General features: G+C 47.7%; 1 protein-coding gene across 1 annotated transcript in view; it reads left to right on the top strand.

Moving 5' to 3' along the window:
* The window catches only part of KIF13B (kinesin family member 13B), a 178,662-nt gene extending 157,873 nt beyond the window's left edge, over positions 1 to 20,789 (top strand). The window contains exons 38-40 of the mRNA XM_006268017.4: positions 6,256 to 6,318; positions 8,691 to 9,741; positions 14,795 to 20,789. Coding sequence (XP_006268079.2) covers positions 6,256 to 6,318; positions 8,691 to 9,741; positions 14,795 to 15,087 — 1,407 coding nt within the window. The 3' untranslated portion in view covers positions 15,088 to 20,789. The remainder of the gene's footprint in view (positions 1 to 6,255; positions 6,319 to 8,690; positions 9,742 to 14,794) is intronic.
* Positions 20,790 to 24,161: the final 3,372 nt, after the last annotated feature.

Here is a 24,161-nt window from a genome sequence, read left to right as displayed (position 1 = left end):
AATGTAGTTGCACTCAAAATAATGTACAGTGAATCGTGCACTAAATACGACAGATGTTTGACAGTCGCACACGCTGTTGCTGGCTGGAATGGGCGGTGATGTGGAAGGTGAAGTGGGTTCTCATTTTGAAATATTTTTACTGAATAGTGGTTCATAAACTTTGTGCAGGAACTTCTGTGGTTGAACAAAGCAACTTCATTTTAAAGCCATAGAAAGGGGCAGAAAATACTTGTGAGAGAAGAAGAAGAAAGTTTTAAGAATATTTTTGCTTTTTTTTTCTTTCTTTTTGCATGCTCTGTGTGTGTTGGGGGGATTCTAAGTTTTTATTGGCTTGTGTAATTAGTGACAGTGGGTTTTAAATTTTATGCTCTCAAACTGGCTTTTATAGCATTCAATGAATGGAAACTATTTGTTACAACATCACGGACACCTTTTTAAATTTTTTTTTTAATGGGTATGTGAACAGAGTGTTGTCAGATTCACTGTCTTTGCAACCAGTGTCATCCCAGTCTGCAGACAGGGCTGTATAAATAGCAGTGGGAACTCTGTTGTCCTTCTGCGTCTCAGCTGTGACTTGAGTGGTCCAGCTCTAGAAGTTGGGGTGTACTTTTGGGCTCCAGGGACCAGTCAATCCTTGGCCTCTCCTACTGTATGGCCAATACAACATGCAGACAAGCCAGGACCGATACGAATATAACAAAACCACTGCCAGCTTTAATACTGCTTCATCCAGGGTTAAAGTAGGAGTGGTTTTGCTCTATTTGTATTGTTTCTGGCTCGTCCGTATGTAATGGTTAGAAGGCCACAGCTGCTACTCTTCTGAACCCGCTCCAATGTGTGTGTGCCCATGCCCTGAGACAGCACGGCATGTAGGCAAGCAGGTCTCTGTTGTGGCAGGTCTTTGGGATCAGGTCCCAGCAGACACAGGAACCCTTCAGTCCAGCTCAGTTTGCACTGAGCTACAAAAAGCCATGACTTGGTGGCGGTAGCTTCATTTGCAGGAACAAGCTCTAGATTAGTAGCTGGAGTGCTGCGATCCAGCCCAGCAAATGACTTACGTGTGCACGTTACATTAAGCAGAGAGTAACCTCGGTAAATGCAGAAGGACTCTGCAGGCTTAAGGTGAAGGCTTTCATCCAGTAGCCTGAGTTGAAAGGCTGCGTATTTTATTACCAGTCCCCCCAGAGCCATCCCATTTCCTTCCAGACAACTTTCTGTTGAAGTGACTTCATATTTCTGCCTTTATTACCATCTATTTCCAGATGTTCAAATTCAATATTTACAAATGACAAAGGCCGGACAATAGTGGGTTATGTAAAAAAAAGATGAAAGTTGCTGGGATTATCTGCAAAATCTTCATATCCTCTGATAGATCTCATAAGAAAGGTTATTCATATACATTAAAGTATGTTTAGCAACCGTCAGTGGGAAGCTGTTACCAAACTGGGTTGCTTTTACATTCTTTTCTGGGTCCAAGGTTTTTCTTACACCAAGAATGACCTATACGGGAGCCTTGAATGAATCGGTCCAAGTGTTGCTATCAGATGTGCAGCTTGACTTTAGCGAGAGCTTTTTGCTTGAAATCACATCCTGGATCTGGCTCTGGCGGCGGAGACATATTTCATCCAACAAATGTCTTCTCACAAACACAAGTAGTCATAACAAATTGCGTTAATACTTATTCTCTCGGCCTCCCCACGTAACTTGACTACATTTCATAACAAAGATTTGTTTTAATACCTTTGCTGCCCGACGAGGGTGTTCTCTTCTTACCCATCTGTTTCCTGTCAACGGCAAAGTTGGTTAAGTGCCACTTTTGATAATTGCTTTTTTTTTTTCCCTCCACATTTTTTTTTTTTGAAGTTGGCTGGCAAAGGTATCTTAAGAGATTTTTACATTTGTCATCCTCTTCGGGAGGATAACAGTATCTTAGCACTTAATGAGGAATGGTTAAAGTGTAACAGTTTTATTTCTTTTGCTATTTGAGACCAACCAGTTTTTAGATTTGATGGGTTTACATACTGTTAGACTTGAAGGTTTTTTGAGAGATAACAAAACACTTTCCTGTGTGGTGTTCTTTTTCTTTTTTTTTTAAAAGGTGAATAGTGCCCCTATCAAAGGAAGTAAAATGTAACAGAATAAGAAAAGAAATTAAGATAATTTCTGAGCAGTTTTATAACATTTTTATCCATAGAGCCCAGGTAGCTTCCAAGAGAGGTTGTGTAGCATCCTCACTTTACAAATGGTGAAACTAAGAAGGAGGGTCGCACGTGGGGTTGGTTTCAGAGTTGGGATTAGATGCCTGGGGTGTAAATGCAGTTAAAACACACGTTCCCCCCAACATCCTGAATCTCTGATACGTGAGTAGACTTAGATTTGAACTCGTGGCAATAAGCCCTTCATTCTGTCAAGTCGAGTCGGGAACGGTGAGGAAACCAGTGCTGTTTGCCCTAGCTCCACCTACTTTGGGAGGCCACGTTCAGTAGACAATAGAGATGTGACATATGACCACGTTCAGTAGACGATAGAGATGTGACATATGACCACGTTCAGTAGACGATAGAGATTTCACATATATGTTCTGCTGGGCTCCCCAAAGTGAGGTTCAAATGCATTTGCACATGGCTGGTGAAGACCTGGTGATAGACGCACGCCCTGTAACCACCTCTCTCCTCTTTAGCATGCTTTGAATAGAAATTAAATGCTTAGCGACTGTGGTGAATTATCGGGGAGCATCTGAGCTACCAGACAGATGACCAGCAGGAGTTTACACTGCTTAAACCCGCTGTCCTGACTCTCATCAAATTCAGGCATAAGGCACTAATTTAATAGCACTCTTAATGGCTTTAGAAACTCACTCGGAGCTGAGATTGACAAGCAAAATGGCAGACTCGGAAGCACCAGACACCAGCCTCGGTCCAATTTGGGTTCTGGAAAGAGCTACTTTTGTTAGACGCTGTTTGGTACTTGCTCCCGATAACTCCCTCATGGGGTCTGGCCTATGAGGACAGCAAAACTGCGGACAGTAGTACCTGAAGCAGCTGAATAGATTCAGTCCTCTCTGAACCATACGTCAGTGGTATCCTTGCCTCTTGCTGAGGAAGGTGCAAGAACTTTGACTTGACCATCCGAGACATTTTCCTTTCTTTAAAGGAACACACGATTGGTTTTATTTTAATACTTTTTTAAAATAAGAGGCTAAATGTGCACACTGGAAAGGAAGCTACCACTTTCAGTAAGCTCTCCTAATGAGTCTGGAACAACACAAAACTTGCAATCAAAACTCAGCTGCTTGTGTATCCTGCATCCTCAGGGTCTTTATGTCTAGCACTGAGACATGGTCAACATATGCACATCAAGAAAAGAGGCCAAACAGCTTCCATCTATGCTATTTATGGTGCACATGGCAAGACAGAATCGCCAACACAGAGGTCATCGCCAAAGCCAACCTGCCAACCATCATTGCACTACTCAAACAGTGCGGTCTCTGCTGGCTTGGCCATCTTCTCAACATGGAAGATGGGCGCATCCTGAAGGGCATCCTGCATGGGCAGATTGCAGACAGGGAGAGAAGAGTAGGAGTTAGGGCACCTGAAATCGCACTTCAAAGATACCTGCAAGCAGGATATATGAAGGCGTTTGGAATCGACCCAAACCTTTGGGAGGCCTTAGCAGGAGACAGGACAAAGTGGCGCTCCCTTCTCAATCATGGAGTCCAACGTCACAACGAGAAATGGTCACTCGAATCACAACAGAAACATGGCTGAAGGAACCAGCCTGTCAGTACAGTAGCCCCTAACGCCATGTACACCCGTCACCACTGTGATGGGACCTGCACGTCTAACGTCGGTCTTTACAGCCACAAGAGACAATGCAGCACCAGTCAGTAGAATAGCTGCAACATCCATCATCACCCGCTGATGAACGGATGCCATGCAATACATTTTTACCACGCATTTAGGTTCATCCAGCAAGTTATAATATGTGTATATATGTGTGTGTGTATGTATATGTATGTATATATATATCACCAATATATATTGGATAGATAGATAGATAGATAGATAGATAGATAGATAGATAGATAGATAGATAGATAAAATATAAATATAAGGTAGTTTCTACTTTTTTTTAACTTTTAACTAACAGTGGGGGGGAGGATGGATGGATAGATAGATAGATAGATAGATAGATAGATAGATAGATAGATAGATAGATAGATAGATAGATAGATAGATAGATAGATAGATAGATAGATAGAACAAATATAAATATAAGGTAGTTTCTACTTTTTTTTTTAACTTTTAACTAACATAGTGGGGGGGAGATTGCCTGTTTGTGGGTTTTTAGTTACATCGGTCGCCTTCATAAACATTAGCTGTTCTTTCTGCATGAACGTATTCCTCTTTGGTGGAAGGTTAGTGCGGTTGGTACTTGGCTGTGTTCTTCGTGGCAGGGATGCAGGTGGGAGGCGTTGCAGACCCGTACCAGTCCCCGCTGCATCTTGCCTTCAGATGGAATATTCCGCTCTTGTTAAACAAACTGCAGCTGCGTTCTCAAAATATCCTGAAAATTAGCATTGCAGATATGTTTCCTGTAAGGGAACTGGGAATATCCCTCCAAAGAAAAAGAGCTTATTTCTCCCAAAAGATGTAGATGGCCAAAGAGCTCTGTGACCAGAAGTTGTGCACCCCTCCCTATGCTGTGCTGAAGAGGAAGGTTTTTGCCTCTTCCCTCTTCTCTTTTTTTTCCCGTGCTCCCCCCTACAAGATTCTTCTGCACGTTGGTAATCCATCTACTGCTGACAGTACCGTGCAGGAGGTCCCAGGTTTGCAGTTAAATTTGAGACCCCCAGCTGGGAGTTAGAATTAGCTGCTGCTGCCACCTTTATGCGACCACTTCAGGAATTATTTCCAGTCTTTTAATTTATGAACCTGCAAGAAATACTTACGATGTGAACAGTTCCACTGCAAAAGTGTGCATTTGAAAGGAAGAGAAAGTTGTGATACCAGGAGGTGGTTTTACTGGGGGCACAATATAGTGGTTGGTGAGCGACTTGTGCATATTGTAGACGTTCTGCATGTTATGAGTGATGCTTAAAAGATTGCTGCTGAGGCTTGCAGCAGTGGTAGTTTTTTGCTTTGCTGGTTGAGGGAGAGCAAACAGTATTGACGAGCCTGTAAGAACAGATAGTGTAGGCAGGCAAGACTTTTTTTGAGGGGGATGTGGGTGACTAGAGTCTATTGAATTTCTGCCACTTCCAGTAACTCACCCCTACCGGGATGTCAGTCAAAGTAAACTCATATTGTTTTACCAGGACTTCTTTAAGGGTCGGTCTGGCCTATGAGCAGATGCTGTAGAGCAACCACACCCGCTACAATATATCTTATTCATCCCCTCCAAGAGCTTGCACTTGTAGATGTTGTTTCCTTGCATTTAAATACAGGAGTATCTTATTATCAAGGGGCACATCTACACGTGCACTTTAATGCGCATTAGCCTATTTTAATGTGCATTAAAGCATCACTTAAAATGTGCTTTTTATTTAATGCGCATTAAGTGTCATGTTTAAAGCACGCTCTGTAGTGAATGCACATTTTCCTAGTACCTCAAAATAGAGCGTGCCTCTACATGAGCACAGAGGCTGCTCTGATGCACTGTAATGACAGACTGCAGATTAATCAGATTTGCAGATTAATCGAGTTTGCAGATTGAGTCGGCTGGAGCGTGGTAATTACCGCACTCCAGCAGCCTCCTGCGCCCTGTGTATCAGTGTCCCTGCACTTCGCAATGGTGGCGGGGCACTTGAACTAAGGCTCATTTGACAAGCTTTAGTTCAAGTGCTCTCACCACCATTTTGAAGGGCAGGGACGCTGATACACGAGACACTGAAGTGCTTTAAGTAAAGCAGCTCTCAAAGCCACTCTAATTAAAGCACCCCCACCCACCCCTGGAGCATGTGTAAACGTGCCCGGAGGTACAAGATTTAATGCGTATTAACTAAAGCCCGTTAATGCATGTGTAGACGCGCCCTGGCTGAAGACGGCATTTGCTTGTGTCCCCCCCTCAGACCAGGGCACCTGTGACAGTGTTAAACTAGCAAAGTTCAGTCTCCTCGTGAGAAAAGACCATTTCGTCACTCAGGAGGTTAAAGAGAAATTCGCTTTTGCCTCTTGGGTTAAACCTGCTCTGCCTTTATTTAACCCGTTGTGTGAGTAACGCCATGTTTTTTGTGTTTCTTCCCCGTCCCTGCAGCCTGTTCCACGAATCATGGTGCAGTCTGCCAGCGTCGATGCCAGCGCTGTGAAGGTAAAGCAGGTAGGCACGCTGCAGGGCGCGACAGCATTGGTTGCTTGCAGTATCGTGGTAGGGAACACATCGAGGTGGCGGACAAGCTGCGTGCAAAGGCCACTTACGGTATCGTTACCTAAAACCTGTGCATGAGCTTTGTTTCTTCGCTCTTAGACCACGAATTGCAGCGAAGGTTGCCCTGTTGTCTCAGGTGCTGTTCAGTTTTTTTTTCCCTTTGCTTTGCTTGCGACACTCTTTTGAATTTGAAAATCTTACTGATCAGGATTGCATTAGTAGCGAAAACAAGAGCTTAGCTCTCTGCTGCAGCTTTAAAAGGCGAATTGCTAGGTGAAATGTTTTCTATAAGCAGGAAGTTTCTTCTTCAAGTATCCCTTATTTTGAGTGGGGTTTTTTTGCTTAATTCTTGGTTTTACATTTCATCCCAATTCATGATATCGGCAGGAAAAAGGCTAGCACTAAGCTGGAGAGAAAATAGACTCTATGATCTCCCACAGTTCAGCAAAACTTCAGTCTTATGAAGAGCAAATCAGTTTTCTCCCACTGTGCTTTTATTGTCTTAGCAAAATGTGTGTTATCTTAAAGCTTATTTTAAAAGGAAAGCCCAAAGAGAGAACAGAGCTCCAAAATCCACGTGTATAGCTCCCCCTTCTCCTCCCCTTTAGGAGCTAAAAATATATTTTAATCAACCGTACCATTTTCAGAAACTTGTCTCTCGCATTTTACTCAGCAGCAAAAAGCTAGCCCTTTGAGTGTGAAGCTCCAGTAATTCAATCAGATTCCTCTATCTGCAAATGCCACTTCTTTTCTGTAGAAAAGGCTACTTAAAGGAGGGGAAATGTCCTGTCACTGCTTCCACCTAGACTGTACAAAACACTAAAAGCTCATGTGAAGAAAAGTCTGAGGGAGATGTCTGGAGCATTGTAGTAGGTCTTTATCCTCCTCTAGATTATGGACCATTTTTAACGAATCATCCCTTACAGTTTGAGGCGGAACAATTCATTTGTTCGCAGGAAGCTGCTGGCTGTACTCATCGAGCGTGTGGCTGGCGGAAGGAGATGTCTGTTGTTGGCATTTCGGTTGCTACGTATCTGCAAAATCACATAAATCCAAAAACTAGAGCTAACTTCTTTCCCCAGCGGTTGTTGATTTGGAGCAGAGATCAAAACTGCAGGTCGACTTGTTAGCAAGTAAAATATGCATAAGTTTGACCCGCTTCCAAACCCCTTCCTGCGTCCTCCTCCCCACTACCAGCTCCCCTAGCCCCTCCCCTACCCCGAAAAAAAGATTTAAAGACAATCCTAATCTTTTAGAGTACATGAGCTGGCAAAAGATATTGATCTATCGGATTTAGTAAACTTCACAGCCAAGAAATACATCACCAAAATGGGCTCTTAATCTCAGGAGGTGCAGTTAATTTCATACTCTGCAAGTGTGCAGGGCTGCGGAGGAGCGTCATTTGAAAACTGGGATATAAATGGCAGTTTACTTGGAAACGAATGATTTATCAGTCCTGTGAGTTAAGCCAAATAACTGTAAGAGACTTATAGATCATGGCTGTTTCACATTTCAAATAAATCCTGCCGTTCGAATGGCAAATGACCATTCCTGTAATATAAATAATATTTCAGTAAATATTGGGGGACATATTTCTTTTGCCTGGACCCTTTTTTTTTTTTTAATTAATGGAAGAAACGGACTGACAATCCCACCGGGTTTTTTCACTCCGAGTACAAACCGACAAGCACCTTTGCAGCAGGGCAGATGCCCAGGGACATGCGTAAGTCTGAGGCTGTGGTACTGCCAAAAGGCCCATATGTCAGCATTACGGCTAAGTACAGACAGTCAAACAGCCCGAGGCTGAATCGATTTGGTCTTCTCAGGTTAGTCTAAGTCGCGTAGATAGAGCCAAGGAGCAAGTGAACAGGCTTTTGATTCTGGAAATGCAGCCACATGCCTGCAGTGGTCCAGGCCAGAAGCCCAGGGGCGCTAGAGCATGCCTCCCTGCTGAGCTGGGACAGACAGCTTGGGCCCAGACCAGCCCACCCACCCTGTGAGGGGGGGGTGGGAGGGATGCAAAGCATCCTGGGATGCTGAGGGACTGTGAGGTAAGTTGCATCTGGAGGGGATCTGGGACAGAAGTTCAGTAAACTGATTTAACCTAAATCAGTTAAGTCTGATACTGCGTCCATCCAGGTTTGTCTTAAACCGGTTTGGGCCATTTTGAAAGCAGTTTAAGTTCACTGAACTTCTGTTGTGTTCCAGATTTGAACCAGTTTCCAATCACTGATACCAGTTTGTGTGCCGTTGCTGTCCCTAGCCCAGGGGTTTTGAACAGTATAGCTCCATTCTCATTCCCATGCCCATCTCTTCTGTTTCAGACTAACCAGGAGGAAGGGGGGAAGCAACCGTTCGAAGCGGCCGTGCAATCTGCAGAGGCAGAGAAGGACCAGGAAAAGACGCCCAAAGTGCCTTCGCAGCAGCATACCACAGACTTCCAGGCACAGGACTCCCAAGAGGGGCCTCCAAGTCCCCTGAGCGAAGCCTCTAGCGGTTACTTTTCTCACAGCGTTTCGACAGCCACCCTTTCCGAGGCGCTCGCTGCAGGGAGCGATGTAATCATTCAGGCGGGTGGTCAGACACCGACAGCGAGTGACCTGTCACCTCCCGTCCCCATCGCTCCAGCGACGACTGCTGCTGCTGACGTGCCAGGGCAGACGGACACCGCAAACTGCCCCGCTGTTAAGAGAGAGACTGTAGCCACTTCTGAGCTGAAAACTGCCCATGTAAGGTCTAAGGACAATAACGAAGTGAACGGTAACGATGGCCTAAAATCCAAATCCTTAGTCTCGCCTATGACTCGGAGCGAACAGCCGAATGATGCCTCCTTACCCACCGATGCAAAAACCTACTTTTCTACCTCCACCCCAAAGAAGGAGCTGTTGCCCAAACAGCCAGTGACTTCACCAGCTGTGGAGTCAGTGGGGCAAGCTACCAGGAGAAAGGACCACACAAAGCCAGCCCCCGTTTCAGAATCGGGAGGCACCAGACCACAACTGCAGCCCGACCTCTCGTCCCAGCCCAGCACCACGGCGTCTCCATTCAAAATCCAGAAAGTCAGGACATCTGAGCTGAAGTCATTCAGCAGCATGCTGGGGGGAGACTCGGCTTGCTTGTTGAGCCCAGAGGAGCAGAAGGAGGGAGAGACGAGCAGGCCAGCTTCTCAAGGGTCAAGCCACAATGGTGCAGAGCTGGCAGACGAAAAACTGGAAGTGACTTCCGATTCTGAAGATGCCAATGAAATCCCAGATTGGCTGAAAGAGGGGGAATACGTCACGGTCGGCACAAATAAGACGGGCACCGTTCGATACGTTGGCCCAACTGACTTTCAAGAGGGAATGTGGGTTGGTGTGGAACTAGATTTGCCTTCAGGTAAGATGCACTCCGTGGCAGGTTACGACATACTCAATGTTTAACAGCCAGCGATCCCCGTTTGTTATAGGAGGTCCCACAATGGGCAGATAAGTTGCATTCTGGGACTCTTTGAGAGATCAGTCGTCTGCATTTCTTCTCTTCATGTTAGCTCTTCCAGGCAGACAGCTGTAGCTGGGGCAAGCATGCCCCTGCCTACTTAGTCGTCTTCTGCTCTGACCTTGCAGCCCCCCTCTTTTCAAACTTCCACCAGCTCCTTGTTCATAGATATTAGGGTCGGAAGGGACCTCAGCAGATCATCGAGTCTGACCCCCTGCCCCAGGCAAGAAAGAGCGCTGGGTTCAGATGACGCCAGCCAGGTGCTTGCCCAGTCTCCTCTTAAAGACCACCAAGGTAGGGGAGAGCACCACCTCCCTTGGAAGCCCATTGCAGACTTGCGTTTCAATGAGCACGTCCACATGAGACATTTACTGCAGAGCTGACTAATTAGCTCTGTAGTAAAGCCTCAGCGTCTACACGTGCGGCCCTATTAGGCCGCAATAAACTAATAAATGCTGCCATGGGGTAGCACTTGTACAGGCAAGTACTACCCTACAGCAGCATTATTTAGTGCGCCACAGCACATGTGTAGATGCTGATGGAGCTGGCTGGGGCACGAGGGTGCTTCAGTGCCTGCTTGCTGGCTAGCCTCACACTGGATCAGCCTCCTAGCCCAGCCATCCCCGCTGCAGCACATTGAGCCGGAGCAGAGCGACCCCAGGCTGGCAGGCTGACCCCACAGGGCTGCCAGCTGGGGCTGCTCCGACCTGGCTCTGTGCTGCTGTCCCAGATGCACGTTCAAATGCAGCGCCCGGGAGCAATAAACTCTGGCATGAACTGCACTGGAGTTCATTGTGTCGTACTAATAGCATGTGTAGACGCGCCCAGTGAATTGTATTTGAACAGCTAATCCTCCCCCTTGCTTCCAAAGCCCAACAATAAGTCTATAAGCATAAGAAGCATGTCAACCCCATGGAGGAGACAGATGTAGTAAAGCCCAAAAGTGCATGTGAGCAAAGGACCATTTAAAATAAATAGAAGATGACGTGTCCTGAGTAACAGACAGTCTATGAGACAGGATCTCCCAACTGAACTGCAAGGCTCCCGGTAGCTGTGGGGGATAGCCCTCTTCCTTGGATCTCTCGAGAGTATTTTAACAACTTTCCCAGCAGCAGGACGTGGTAACCAAAGTTGTCCTCCGGCTTGACATGTGGCAGGTTAGGGTGCTCTGCCTTTAGCTGTGCGACAGGGCTGCCTGTATGGTTTCAGTAATCGGTTAGACAAGGATTTGCATGGGGTGGCGTGGATAGGATCCTACCTGCTGACTTCCAGATCACTTCTCTATCCTTCAACTCGAAGGCAACCTTGCTGGTGAAGGCAAGTTGCTGCTCCTGCTGGAGGCCCGGTCATGTCTGGAGCAGATCCGGGCTGGCTGGTGTGGAAGTGAGATTGAGGGGCTCGGCCTGAGCTCTGCGAAGGACGAATGGGTGCCATGGTGGAGTAGTCTTTGCTAGCGCTCCCAGAGCTTAGAGACTCATTCCCCTTAAGTCCGTGGCAGCCCCGAATCGTTACCAGTTCGCTGTGTGAAAAGGGCGCCTATCTTCTCTCCCCTGTGCATGGGCACCCAGGCCCTTGGATGGATGGACGTCCCTTCTAGAGGTAGTTAAATACAGTTGGACCAGCCTTCCTCTGTTTTAGTTTCTCAACATCTCTCCTTTCCATCCGGTGTCACTCATGTTGCTGGCACGCCGTCTCCCTTTGAACATGAGTGGGCTAACACGGGTCTTTCTCCACGAGATTTTCTGGGTGGTTTTTCTTCAAAGATGAGATGAGGCAAAAAATCCCAGTCTTCCCCTATCACACGGAGGCCTCTCAGCAAAGCAGTATTTGCTCTAAAAGTATCCAAAGATTTTCACCTTTGCAATAAGCCACAGCCTTGCCCTGTCCAGATTGATGCTGGGTAAAAACTAAACCAGATAAAGTGCTCTCAGATTACGCTGCTGAAAGACACTAAAAGCTTACGTGTCCTGAGGAGCAGTCTGCGGCTCTGACCTCTCTCCAGTTCCAGCCCGAGCTCTCCGTCCTGAAAGAGTCTTTGTCCTTGCTTTATTTTTCTTCTCTAAGCCCTTTTGCAGGCTCGTTTCTGTAGATTGGGAAGTTCACCTCCCTCCCCATGCCCTCTGGGTCTTGCACGCTATTCACGTTTCTGGTGAATGCCCACCCAGCTCTCAAAGGAAGAGATCGCTCTGATGGTTACGCTGTTGGTTCATGGATCACGCAGCCCCTTCCGTTTGGGGAAAGCCGAATCCACGCGGAAACGGGCATGGGGATGAAGAAATAACTTCCAAGTTGCCAGACTCTCGAAACAGTTTTTCTGAAGGAAGTTCACGTCTCTGCCGTAAATTTTAGGTTGGGGAATAGGGAGGAAGGATAACTTGCCACAGCAAAGCCTAGCCTGAGCCATCGGTATACAGCGTCCGTGGCCAGGGGACGGCGTCACCGAGGACGGGAGAGCGTCAGCCAAACAAAAATGAACCCATGGCTACCTACAAAGATCTGCTGTAGTTCGTGGCGGTTGAAATCTGTCTCCTTATGGTGCCCAGGGCACAGTGCCTTTTGAGACTGAATTAAACGTGCTGTTGAGTGGGAAATGGAAGTGGGAAGGATGAGGATGGCACCAAGCGCGCTAAAGGCAAATGGCCTGAAGTTGGGAGGTGCTAGCGGGATGGCCACTGCAGCTCCCATTGGCTTCGGTCTGTCGTTGACTCCGAAGATCAGGCCAAAACGCTATTTAAAATAGCTTCTTTCCCCTCCCTCCAGATGTTTCGTCTGTGGCTGGTTAGCTGCGCTGACTATTTAACATCTTGGCTGAGTACAAAGAACTCCCTTGGATCGGTGGCGGAGGGGAGAGCAAAGGAAATCGTTCCACTCGCTTCCATGTTAATTGTCTCCATAAAACAGCCACCTGGCCTTTGTTTCTGCCTGATATCTCTGTAGTTGCATTTGCCGGCTTTCAGGAACGTGAGCCGTGAAACCAGAAGGTTCTTCCTGGATCATCGAGTCCAGGCTCCTCCTGTCTTAGGCAGCCATGTAAATACATCTCGTTAAAAAAGTGACGCAGGTTAGTCGTTTTAAACAGCTTGGGTTTCCTGCCTCCCACGACTTCTATTGGAGGACTCTTCAATTGCATCTTCTTCTGATTTCCAGCCCGTATTTATTCTTATCCGGTCTATGCCCATTTGTTCTTGGGCCAACATCATCTTTTAACTTAAATAGCTCTCTCCCCCCCTTGGTGTTTCACTCCTCCGTGTTTTTATAGAGAATCTCCCTCCTTGGAGGTTTTTAAATCCCAGCTCGACAAAGCCTTGGCTGGGATGCTCTAGTTGGGAAGGGTCTTGCTTTGAGCAGGAAGTCGGACTAGATGACCCCCAAGGTCCTTTACATCCCTCACTTTCTATGATTCTCATATTCTTTGTATTCATTTTGCTGGATTAAATGAGCCACGCTCTTCTGGTCTCGTCCTGGTCTCCTGATACTCCCTCTATTTCTGTTTTGTACCTGTTCTGGATAAAATGGCTCAAATTCTTCTTTCGTGGGATGGGGGTGACCAGAGCTGAACGATGCTCCAGGAGGTCTCATCAACACCTCGTACCTCGTTCGTAGGCATGAATATTTCCCTATCTCCTTGAACACCTCAGCTGATAGATCCAAGGATTGCGTCCGTTTTTCGCAGCCACGTTGCATTAGTGACTCACCGTCATCTCGTGATAGACTAATATGCCTAAATCTGTTTTCTCCCTCTGTCCTTTCCAACCGCTGAGCTCCCAGCTTATAGCTGAAATTTTTATTAGTCCCTAAGTGCATTACCTTGCGCTCTGTACTTTTAGCGTGTCGTCTTGTGCCAAGACCTTTCATTTCCTGCCGCCCAGTAATTTCCCTTTCAGCACGACGTGTTGCTGTCTCCCCATTAGCACCTTCTTCACCTGTCTCTCAGTTCATGTGCCAATCCTCATCTTCTCCAGCCTAACTAATATTTTTCATATGTGTTGCCTTATAAAATGCTTTCCTGAATTCCCGAGAGATTAGATCGACCGCATCTTGTCTTGCTCAGAAAAGCAGTTTGCTCATGAGAGAGAGCTGAAGCTAGCTGCTCACAATCTACCTTTGTAAATCCAAGTTGCGTTTTATCCCGCTTTTTCCTCCTTATCTTTAATTGTTCTTTCCTTCAAAATTTGTCCTAAAGTCTTGCCTAACTGTAACTCTCAAAATGTTGAAGTGCCACGGTCGGTTGATTCGCTTATCAAGTCCTTTCCGATGACTGTCAAGATAGTACACATCACAACACGCCGTCCCCTGGGGATTCCCAGAAATGAAACAATTAGCAAATATGGGGTAAACTCCATTTTTTATAGCAAATGGGGCGTAAGTGCTATCCTAGGTCAGACCAGTGGTCCTAGCCCGGTCCTTCTCCGACAGTGGCAGCAGTAGATACGTTAGAGGGAGGATTGCATGGGATGTTTCTAGAGCAGCAATCAGCAACCTTTTTGTCTTTGTTAACTCTGGGCCGAAATGACCCATTTCGGGGTCAGAGGAAGGCAGATGCTAGGACCCGGCCCCCTATTCCCTTTGCCTCTCCCCCACTTCCCGTTCCCTTTGCCCGCACCACTCATGGCTGTATAGGCCTTTTTTCATATCCCCCCTTAGCCTCTTTTTCCAGACTGAAGAGCCCTAACATTTTTTTAGCCTCTCCTACTATGGCAGCTCCCTGCCCCGACCACCTTGGTTGCCCTTCTGGGTACCGTTTCCTGTTCCCCTACATCCCTCTTGAGCTGTGGAGGCCACCGTATTCGAGATGGGGATTTGTATAGTGGCACGACAGTGGTTTCCTTTTCGATTCCCTTAATGATGCCCAATGTTTTATCAGCTGTTCTTGGTCACCGCTGCACGCAAACGTTGTTGGAGAACCGTCTGCAACCTTCTCACCGTCTGCAACCTTTTCTTCTCATTGTTCTAGGTAAGAACGACGGCTCCATTGGGGGAAAGCAGTACTTCAAGTGCAACCCGGGCTACGGGCTCCTCGTGAAACCAAGCAGAGTGAAAAAAGCCACGGGAGCAGCCAGGCGGCGGAGCGCCGGTCTGAGGCTGCAAGGGGGAGCGACGTCGGAGAACCGCAAGAGCGGCAATTTCTCGGGTTCGGCCTCCAACCTGGCTTCCCTGACGGCCCTGGCCAAGTCGGAAGCAGCACCTGCCCTTCGACCAGAGAAGATGCAGAAGAATACAGAGAACAGGAAATCTTGGGCTAACTGAAAGAGGACCGCAGGCCACACAGCCTCGGGCGAAACGGCACACGGACAACGGGCTCGACTCGGCTACGCTGGCAGTGCGAAACCAGCCTTGGTAACCTTCTCGTTTGTGGCAAACACTAATGGAGGAACTTACCGTTCCCTGCTTGGGTGCTTGACCTGCTAAATCTTTGCCTGGTCGTGGTGATCAATCTACATGTTTAAGCTCCTTGCGAGAATTATGACACTTCGGCGTGTGGCTTATTTCAAACAATGAAAGTTTGTATGTGTGTGTTTGCACGTGTATGTGTGTGTGTAAACAGTGCTGCTGATCGGCCCGTCGCAGAGCAAAGGGCAAAATGAGTTATTCGAAGTTTATACGAAGTTATACTATCTATGAAGTAGCGAGCGAGTTTCCAGCAGCTATAAAATATCGATCAGGCTTATTTACCCAGCTATAACATGATACCGTACTGCTTGAAACGAGGTTGGCCGTTCTAAATGCAGCATGCAGGGCTCCATCTTCCAGGGCTGGAAGAGCGGTGTCTGTATGGGGCAGTAGCGAGGACCAGGAATGGTTGTAAGGACTTCAGATTGGCCAAGAAGGAAACTTAAAACTTAACTTTTTCTTAACGCGACCTAGAACGGGTGCCTGTTTCTAATCAAGATCTAACATCTCTGCTCCTATTGAAGCCAACGGGAGTTTTTTGTAGCTGACTCCAGTGGGAGTGAGATTTAAGCCTTTAATTCTAATCCCACCTTCTCGGTGACTTTTGATCCTGTTTTCAAATGCGTATTCAAGTGTCGTTAAATAGGCGTAAACTAGTTAGCATTTTTGCTACATGACAGAATCTCTTTGCCTCTCCCTCCCTGTCCAGGGGCGCTCTGGGATCTTGCTTTCCTTGTTTCTCCAGTTTTGCCCCTTGGATATTTGCAAAGACATCAGCGTGCTCTCGGGCGCCTCGGCGTTTGGGAAAGCTGGTCCCGATTCTGTCTGTACTGATCTACTAGTGACATGCTGCCCACCCCATAAGACAGGCTGGGCTCCCTGCACAGCTTTATAATGTTGGAGAATTATTGTTCTCTAACTACATGACCCAGTGGTATTTATTTTTATTTATTTTTATTTTTTTTAAGAGAATAAAATACTTGCGCTTTACAATCATCGGTTGCCAGTCGTTGCACAGAGGAGCTCTACTTACTTCTGTCTACAGTCACCTTCTCCCTCACCATCGATTTGTTCCTAAAATCACTTTTTTGACATGTTCTGCCTCGAAATGAATAACTGAAGTGGTGGGGGGGAAGGTGAGGGGCAAGGGGAGAGCGTGTTAGGACTGGCTTTCATTCTTTAAACTTGAATTTATTTTGAATCACTTTTCTTGGTATTTAACTTCCCGTGGTGTGTATATATATATTTTTTTCTAATCAATTCGGTAAAGTTTAAAACCCCGTAAGACTGAAATATTCCCAGCTGCTTATGTTTTGTTTGTAAACCGGACGTCTCGAGCAACAGATGTCCGTAATCCTCTGCGAGGAAGGTTCAGGATTCAAGACTGATGATTAAACCTTAATGCGGACGTATCCAGCCTCTGTCCAAGCCGCACATGTGTGTCTAAGTGCCTTAGCCATCTGGTTCGGGGGTCCAAGGGAAAGAGACATTGTCATCAGAGGAGGTAAGAGATGCTTAGCGAAGGAGACGATTATGCTGATTGACTGTAATTAATATAATTTATGCAGAAGGAATAAAATTAAAATAGAAACTAATCAGTCGTTGAAATTAAAAAAAAAAAAAAAAAAGGAATGGGTCAGAATACAGCTCTCAGATTCGTAGGACTGTCAAGCGTCCCAACTTTCCTTGTGGAAAGTACTTTTAATTATTATTATTTTAACTAGTCCCATGATTGGAAGGCAGTGTCGTGACCAGTCGAATCCCTTCCTGACGCCTAAGATTTGCCTTTTGGAAAGACTTTCAGATGACTTTTTAGCAGGTCTGGTTGGCTGCTTTCACCAAGCCCGAGTGAAAGGATCAGGTGGTGGGGTGTATTTCACAGTTTATTTTCCCTGCCATCCATTCCAGCGTAGCCCGTGTTCACACTCATCACGTGCACACTCCATCATGTGTACAGACATGATTAAATGTTTTCAGGAGCAGGGTGGAGGCTAGAAAGTCTGGCAGCTTCCAGGAGCTTGCCTTGGTTATCCTAACTAGTTATGGACAGGATATCCGTTTCCCTAATCGTAGAAAATTGGGGTTGGAAGGGAACTCAGGAGGTCAGCTGAGATGATATGGGCGCTATCCAGTATTGCGTGCTATAGAGTAGCAGGGTAGGGCTAACGGTGTTCAGGGAAAATAATCCCTGTCTTTTCTGAGATAAATTGTGCTGTTGCTCTTATATTTCTGCTAAATTAGACGAGGCCTTCCCTTCATTAGGAAAGCACAGAAATCGTGGTGCTGTGTTTAATGAAGGAACGCACGGGCCTCGTCACATGGTCAGGGTGGCATCCCGGCTCCAGTGAAACCTCTTACCAGCATTTCAGTGTGTCTCAATTTTCATCGCACAGGGCACGTCTACACGTTCGTTAATGCGCCATAATTACAGCGCAGTAGCTTAGCACAGCTACCAACAGGCGCTAACTGAATGCGTCATAATCAGCGCTACTGCGCATTAATGCAAACGAATGCTTTTTTGTGATGCTTAATGCTCAGTGGACTAATCTACTGCACATTAGCTCGGTTTTTGCCAGCTAGAATTAGTCCAGTGCTCATTCAGCGTCTCGTGTAGACGCGCCCACAGACACTTCATTGCATTTTTAACTAACCCTCCGCTCCGACTCCGTCCCAACCCTTCCCAATTGAATTGCAGTTTTCTTACATATCATTTCAGTCTGTGCCTCTGGTGTTTTAAACTCAAAAAACGCCCCCCAAATAAACCCCCCAAAGCCCCTACCATGGTGTGCTCTTACCAGAAGCTCTCAAACTCCATTATCTTCCTCCTATCGACATGCCTAAAGATGCTTCTTAAATCTCATTACAGTGAGTATGCAGGTCCCTTTTATTCAAAGCAGTTTGAGGTCAGGTTGCTGTCCTCCGCTATCGCATTTGCCAGCCAGACCCAAGACAATTAGTTGCAAGTTCACGAAAGCAATACTAATAATAAAAAAAAATCCTTCTGGAAAAAATCCTGGAGAAACTTTAGGCCTGCGTTGGCGGCAGCTTGGCTTTTTAGCTAGAACAGTCCAGCAGCTGAGACCGGTGCATCTCTAACGATGCACTTTTCTTTGCAAGATTTTTTTTCGTGCACTTTACGCAGGAAAACGTTTTGACTCCTGTATTAAAAACCCCGTAGTAACGGCTCTAACGTGTCTGCACCGGTTTTTTTACGTTTTCTTTTTTTAAATCGACTCGATCCGGTTGCAATGGCTGAGTCTCTAGGAATAGGAAATCGTGCGTGGTTTCAAAGTGAGTAGAAAATGTGCTGGTCTGAACGCATGTTACCCGCTCTGTAATTCCACGTATTTGCCCGTGGTACAAGGTTTTTGTGAAGTTGAGACGTGGTGGTTTGTCCCGAGGCAGCCAAAAGTATCCTTCCTCGTGTTTTTTTCTTCTAAGCAAAGCCAAGCGTTTCCTCTGCGTTGTTCAGAAGATCCCACGGCAGTCCCACGGTGTCTTGACCCTTCCTTTGCTGAAATACCGCCTTTGGCTTCCTGAGGGGCCTTGGTTCACGGTTACGGTTGTACGTGGTCTAGTCTAGCAGCAGGACAGCCGGGTCAGCCGTGGTGACAGTGCTGCACGTGGGACCGTCTGAGGAAAACAAATGCACTTGGGCTTGGCTTGGAAACAGTTAGCACCCCTCTCCTTTCCTGCCACGGATCGAGGATCCACGGTTGTTGCGGATCAGACGTGAGCGGTTACATGACGTACGCTGTTCGTGAAGACCTGTTCATAGGGCAGCAGGGTCCTCGGGGCTTCCTCGAGCTCGCGTTGCTGTTCTCTGGTACTGTCGACTCTTCTTTGCACAAAACTATGTATTTGAACAGTGCCTTATCCCTGGGCCACGTCCCCCGTACCTGTATCCCTCGTACCTGGGCCTGGCCTGGCCTGAAGTCTTCGGGCTTTTGCTTTCCTGTCATTTTAGTTCAGCGTTATAAGTGTAGGCGGTTCACACTACAGAGTGCAAACGGCTTGATGGCGGGGACGACAACCAATAAGTGTCCCGATTTCTCGCCTCCTGGTAACCCCCCCCCCGCACACGTGTGCACCCCCCCCCCCACACACACACACACACCTCTCCTCCCAAAGAAAACCTCAGCTGGCGTTCAGAGACGCACTTCTCCTGTGATGTGGCTGTGTCTAATTACCATGAATCCTGGTTTTCTCTGATTAAAAAAAAAAAATCCCAAATTTTCTGATTTGAAAAAGTAACCCAAAATCCACAATTTTCCATGATTAAAATGAAATGCCACTTATATATGTGTGTGTGTGTGTGTGTGTGTGTGTATATGCATTGTGTGTGTGTGTGTATATGCGTGTGTGTGTGTGCTTATATCTGTGTGTGTATATGTATATATAATAGTATATGTGCGCGCGTTTGTGTGTGTGGTGTTTCATTTTAATCATGGAAGAATGTGGATTTTGGGTTACTTGTTTAAATCAGAAAATTTGGGATTTTTATTATCAGAGAAAACCAGGATCCCTGCTCATTGGCAGCTGTGAGGTGCCTCTGACATCCCAGCACACCTCCGGGGCCACCCCCAAAGCAGCTCCCTGGACCCCTCGTGTTGAACGGCCGAACGAAACGGGTGGAGGGAGGCGGCGGGGCCCAGCGGGGGACTTGCACACCCCTCGCACTGTCCTGGCGGAGGCGTGTGTGTCACACATCAGCCCCCACTTCCTTCCCACCCCCCAGGACCAAGCTTGGAGCACACCTGCATGATGGCAGCACGTCTGCACACACGCTCCAACCCCCCAAAATGTCCCAGGTCATCCCCAGCGACTGCTGTCAAGCACATCAGAGACTACCGGGGTGGTGCGCGGGGTGCCAGAGGGGCACCCCGGCGTGGTCTCACCTGTGTGCATCTGCCCAGTCCTAGAGCGCCGCTTCGGCGAGGGCACAGGGACGTGGCACAGGGAAGTACTAGACATATCTGAGTAGGAGGGAAAGACCTTTCTGCAACCGCTTCCTTAATGCGAGGACCGTGTCTCTGTAGTGGGAGAGCGCATTAGGTGCCGTTCTGCCCCTCGCGCTAAGCGTGAACACACGAGCCATACTCTCAGCAATAATACCAGGTTATGAATTCAAAAGCTACTGCCGCACTTCAGGCGTGGCCGAAGGCAGTCAGTTTTCAGCATCGCTCCTCCCGACACAGCGCGCGGTAGTAGCTACCGAACGCAAGCCCTGGCGGCGTGTGAGGTTCAACGTACCTTCGGGCTTGATCTTCAACACTAATGATTGCAATGTCGCGGGGGGCTTCGGAAACACGTCTCTTCGGTTGATTTGTTTTGTTCTGTAAATGTCGTGGGTCTGTATATAAAGAGTGGCGATTTAGACTGTGGTTTCAAGCGTTGATTTGATGTACTTTTAAATGAGCTAAAATCCAAAGATACTTTGTAATGAGCTGTAAAGTTTTTAATGATTTGTTGTACAATACTAAACGCCTGTGATATTGTATCATCCGTTCGGTGTGACCCGCAGTATCTAAATAAACTCCTCCTCCAGAACGAAAGAAGCCACCGTTATTTTGCAAGTCCAGTCTTTTCTGAGTGTTTCGAAGCCACAAATCGGGTTTAATTGATTTGTTGGCAGCTATTAATGCACAACATCTGCACGCCAGGCTGCAGCTGCATCTTAGCCATCTTGTGCTTTTTATGGCCGCATTTTCAAATGGTCAACATATCGTCCGTCGTCCTCAGACCGCTTTCCAAGTGTTCGGCCAAACGGCAGAGGATGCGGGGAGCCCCGCCATAGTCTCGGGTCTGTTCTACATCTGGGTGGAGGGAGAGACTCATCCCAGAAGTCCTGGTCCCACAGAGCAGATATTGGGCCAGAAGTGACCTAGGTAAGCTCCCAGAGTAAATCAGCAGACAAAATCGGGTCTCTTGATGGAAACGTTGACTCCAGCCCCGACACCTGGGTTTGGGGTCGGCGCGGCCACCTCTGCCCCTCGCTGCAGCAGGGGGGAGCATGCATTTCAGAAGCCCTCCGATAATGGTATTCAATACATGGAAGATTAGAACAAATTTATAAATTTTCCATATGTAGGATCTGTTGGGGCGTCCTCTTAAATTCAAGGTCATCTTGGATTTGCAGAAATACAGTAGTTGGGGCTCCCAGCTTTAACCCTTAAGCGCGCTCCCAGAATGGCGCAGATTGATCGGTGATAACCAGACACGAAAAAAAATTCTGCTGCAATTAAGAGAATAACTCTTGTGTTTTAGTTCACCCCTGGCTGATATCGCCTAGAAAAATCCCTGACCTCTCTACGAAGTGAACTGGCCAAAGAATAAAAAAGAACGGCAACACCAAAGTTTCTTAAAACATTTAGTTTTCGACTAGTCCAAATGCCTGCTCAGGGCTTAGGAAAATCATCTTCTGTTCTGAATGGACACCATGCAACACACTTCACTGCTAAATTCATCTTCTGGGAAGAAAAGGTGATTTTAATGATTAAAAAAAAAACCCTTCCAAAATATTTTAATACTTTGAAAGATTTTTTGGAGACTGTTCAGGTTGAGGGTAGGACATTTGCTGCTGGGATGAATTGAAGGATACATTTGTTTAAACCAAGTTAAAACCAGAGTGATCTGTCAGTGCTGCCCACACGCATGGATGTGAGGAGAGAAGCTAGTACGTGTTCACAAGCTCGTTGATATGCGACACAACTACAACTACTGCATTGCGTGCGTGTGTGCGTGAGTGCATGTGTGTGTGCGTGTACAACATACCCTGGAATATAACAACGCCTTGATTTTGAAAGCCAAAAGGAAGAGGAAAAAGTTATGACAGAGTTACAGCTACAGAGAGCAGGGACAGAACCCAGTCTTCAATTGGCTTACCCTCCCTTTCCTGCTTAACTAAAGCTGAAACCCTAGGTGCTGCTGAAGACTGGTTTCTATGGGTGGATCTGTGATCTGGAAAAGAGCCAAAAGGGCCTTCAAGGCTGTGAAGACGGAGGAAAGGCCTGGTTAGTGCATGCACCCCAATTCGGGGGGGGGGGTGCTGATTTAGGAGAAAAGGGTGCATGTGTTATATGTGAGAAAATATGGTGGTAGGGCACGTCTCTAAATTGAAGCTACAGCCAAATATAAGGAACGGGAATGGTATTTTGCCCTCCGTACTGGGCGATTCCACTCGGCACCTTAGAGCTGCACCTCCTCCGTGCCATGAGTTGTACCGGAAGAGAGCGCTCCTGCAAACGCACGGCCGAGTCTGACCGACGATGCCCGCACGTCCCAAAAGAAAGCTGCTTGCAAATCTTTTTGGAAAAAGCACTGTTCCTGTGTTCTTTCACCGCCCCCGCGCGTTCGGGATTTGGGAGTCGATCCCCTGGCAGGAACGGGGTTGATTCGTTAATCGTGCAGCCTCGTCTCGTACCTGGGCTGCGGTGGGATTTGTCAGCTTCTACCTTACGTTGGTTTTTACTGGGGCAGCTTTTTGCACAACGTGAGTGGATCCGTTCCACTAAATCGGGAGAACGATGGTGACACATTTGAACGCGGGTAAGGATGTACGGTAAGCCTGTCATGGACAAAGCCCCTGTGATACAGCGGTTAGTGCAAACACGCAGCAAACCCGCCGAGAGCTCACCGATCACCTGTGGAGAATCGCGGAGCTTTACACACAGCCTCACACCCTGCCTGAGGCGCATCTGCTCTTTTATGTGTTTTAAGGTGTAGCTAATGAGGCAAATAAGTGATTTGACTTGCCCGAAGTCTGGCAGGAAGTCGGTAGCAGAGGATCACGGAGACCCCGTCTGTCCTGAATTTGGTTCTAAATTAATCCATCATCATTTTATTGTCACCCAGGTAGGGAGAGGGCATGGGGGCATTTGGGAAGGCATCGGATATTTATAGTGTAAATGCAGGCCCTGCCCCTTCTCGAGACTTCAAGGGGCCCGTCACCAAGACTTTAGACATGCACAAGAAATCCCAGGGCCGCGGGGCTGGAAGGGAGCTCACATCTACCCAACCCTGCCTGAGGCAGCATCAGCCCTGTCCGAACCAGCCCGGACAAACCCATTCTCCGACCCCTTTGCAAAACTACCGTTGATCCTGAAACACCACCAGACATCACACCCGAACTTGCCGCAGGGAAACGCGGCAGCCTGCGTCCTGCTTCTACGGTAGGTTGTTAATACACGTGCAAGAGATCCCAGGCAGAGGCCGTGCCCCCGCTACAGAGGAAGGCAAACCCTCCCCACCCCAGTCTGTACCAATCTGGCCCTGGGGTAACATTGCATCCTCACCCTGACAGCAGTGTGGGTCTGACCCTGAGCGCAGGGGCAAGTCCAGCCTTGGTCCTAGCAGGAGCATTGGCACAGCCCCGTTGATGCCCAGCGCCTCTGCAGGAGGCTTAAAAGCCAGGGGCTGTGCAGAGCGTTGTGGCAGCCTGGGAGCAGCCAGAGAGCTGGAACGAGTATAAGCATCACCCCCCGTTGGATGCAGACGTGGGCAGCCTGGGCAGATCGTGGCACGCCGGGAGCAATGCTGAGTCCCTGGGCTGCTCCGCCGTGCATGGGCTGATGTTTCCAGATTGCCCCGAGGCCACAGGGCTGCACGCGCCTGCTCTGCAGCCATCCAGGCTGGTGCTGACAAAGACAAAGCGAGGTCCCCACTTCTGAGAGGCGGAGATGCAGGTTCCCAGCCGGGCTCTTAGACACTGCTGCTCCAGCCCTCTGGCCGTAAGCGGAGCGAATACAAGCACATGCAGGGACCTCAAAGGGAGTTTTCAGCCTTGCTGTCCCGACAGACCCGAATCACCTGGGTCTTACCAGACCTGCCCTTCCTCCAGCTCCTCACCCACGCTCCCGCTACCTGCAAGTACCGAGCGCGAGACGCTGGCTGGGGTGGAGGCGAGCTGGACCAAGCCGAGAGTCTTTGAG

Source organism: Alligator mississippiensis, chromosome 1, assembly GCF_030867095.1.
Source record: "Alligator mississippiensis isolate rAllMis1 chromosome 1, rAllMis1, whole genome shotgun sequence".
NCBI classification, from domain to species: Eukaryota; Metazoa; Chordata; order Crocodylia; family Alligatoridae; genus Alligator; species Alligator mississippiensis.
Note: the sequence above shows the minus strand (reverse complement) of the source record. Positions and strands in the feature narration are given on the sequence as shown.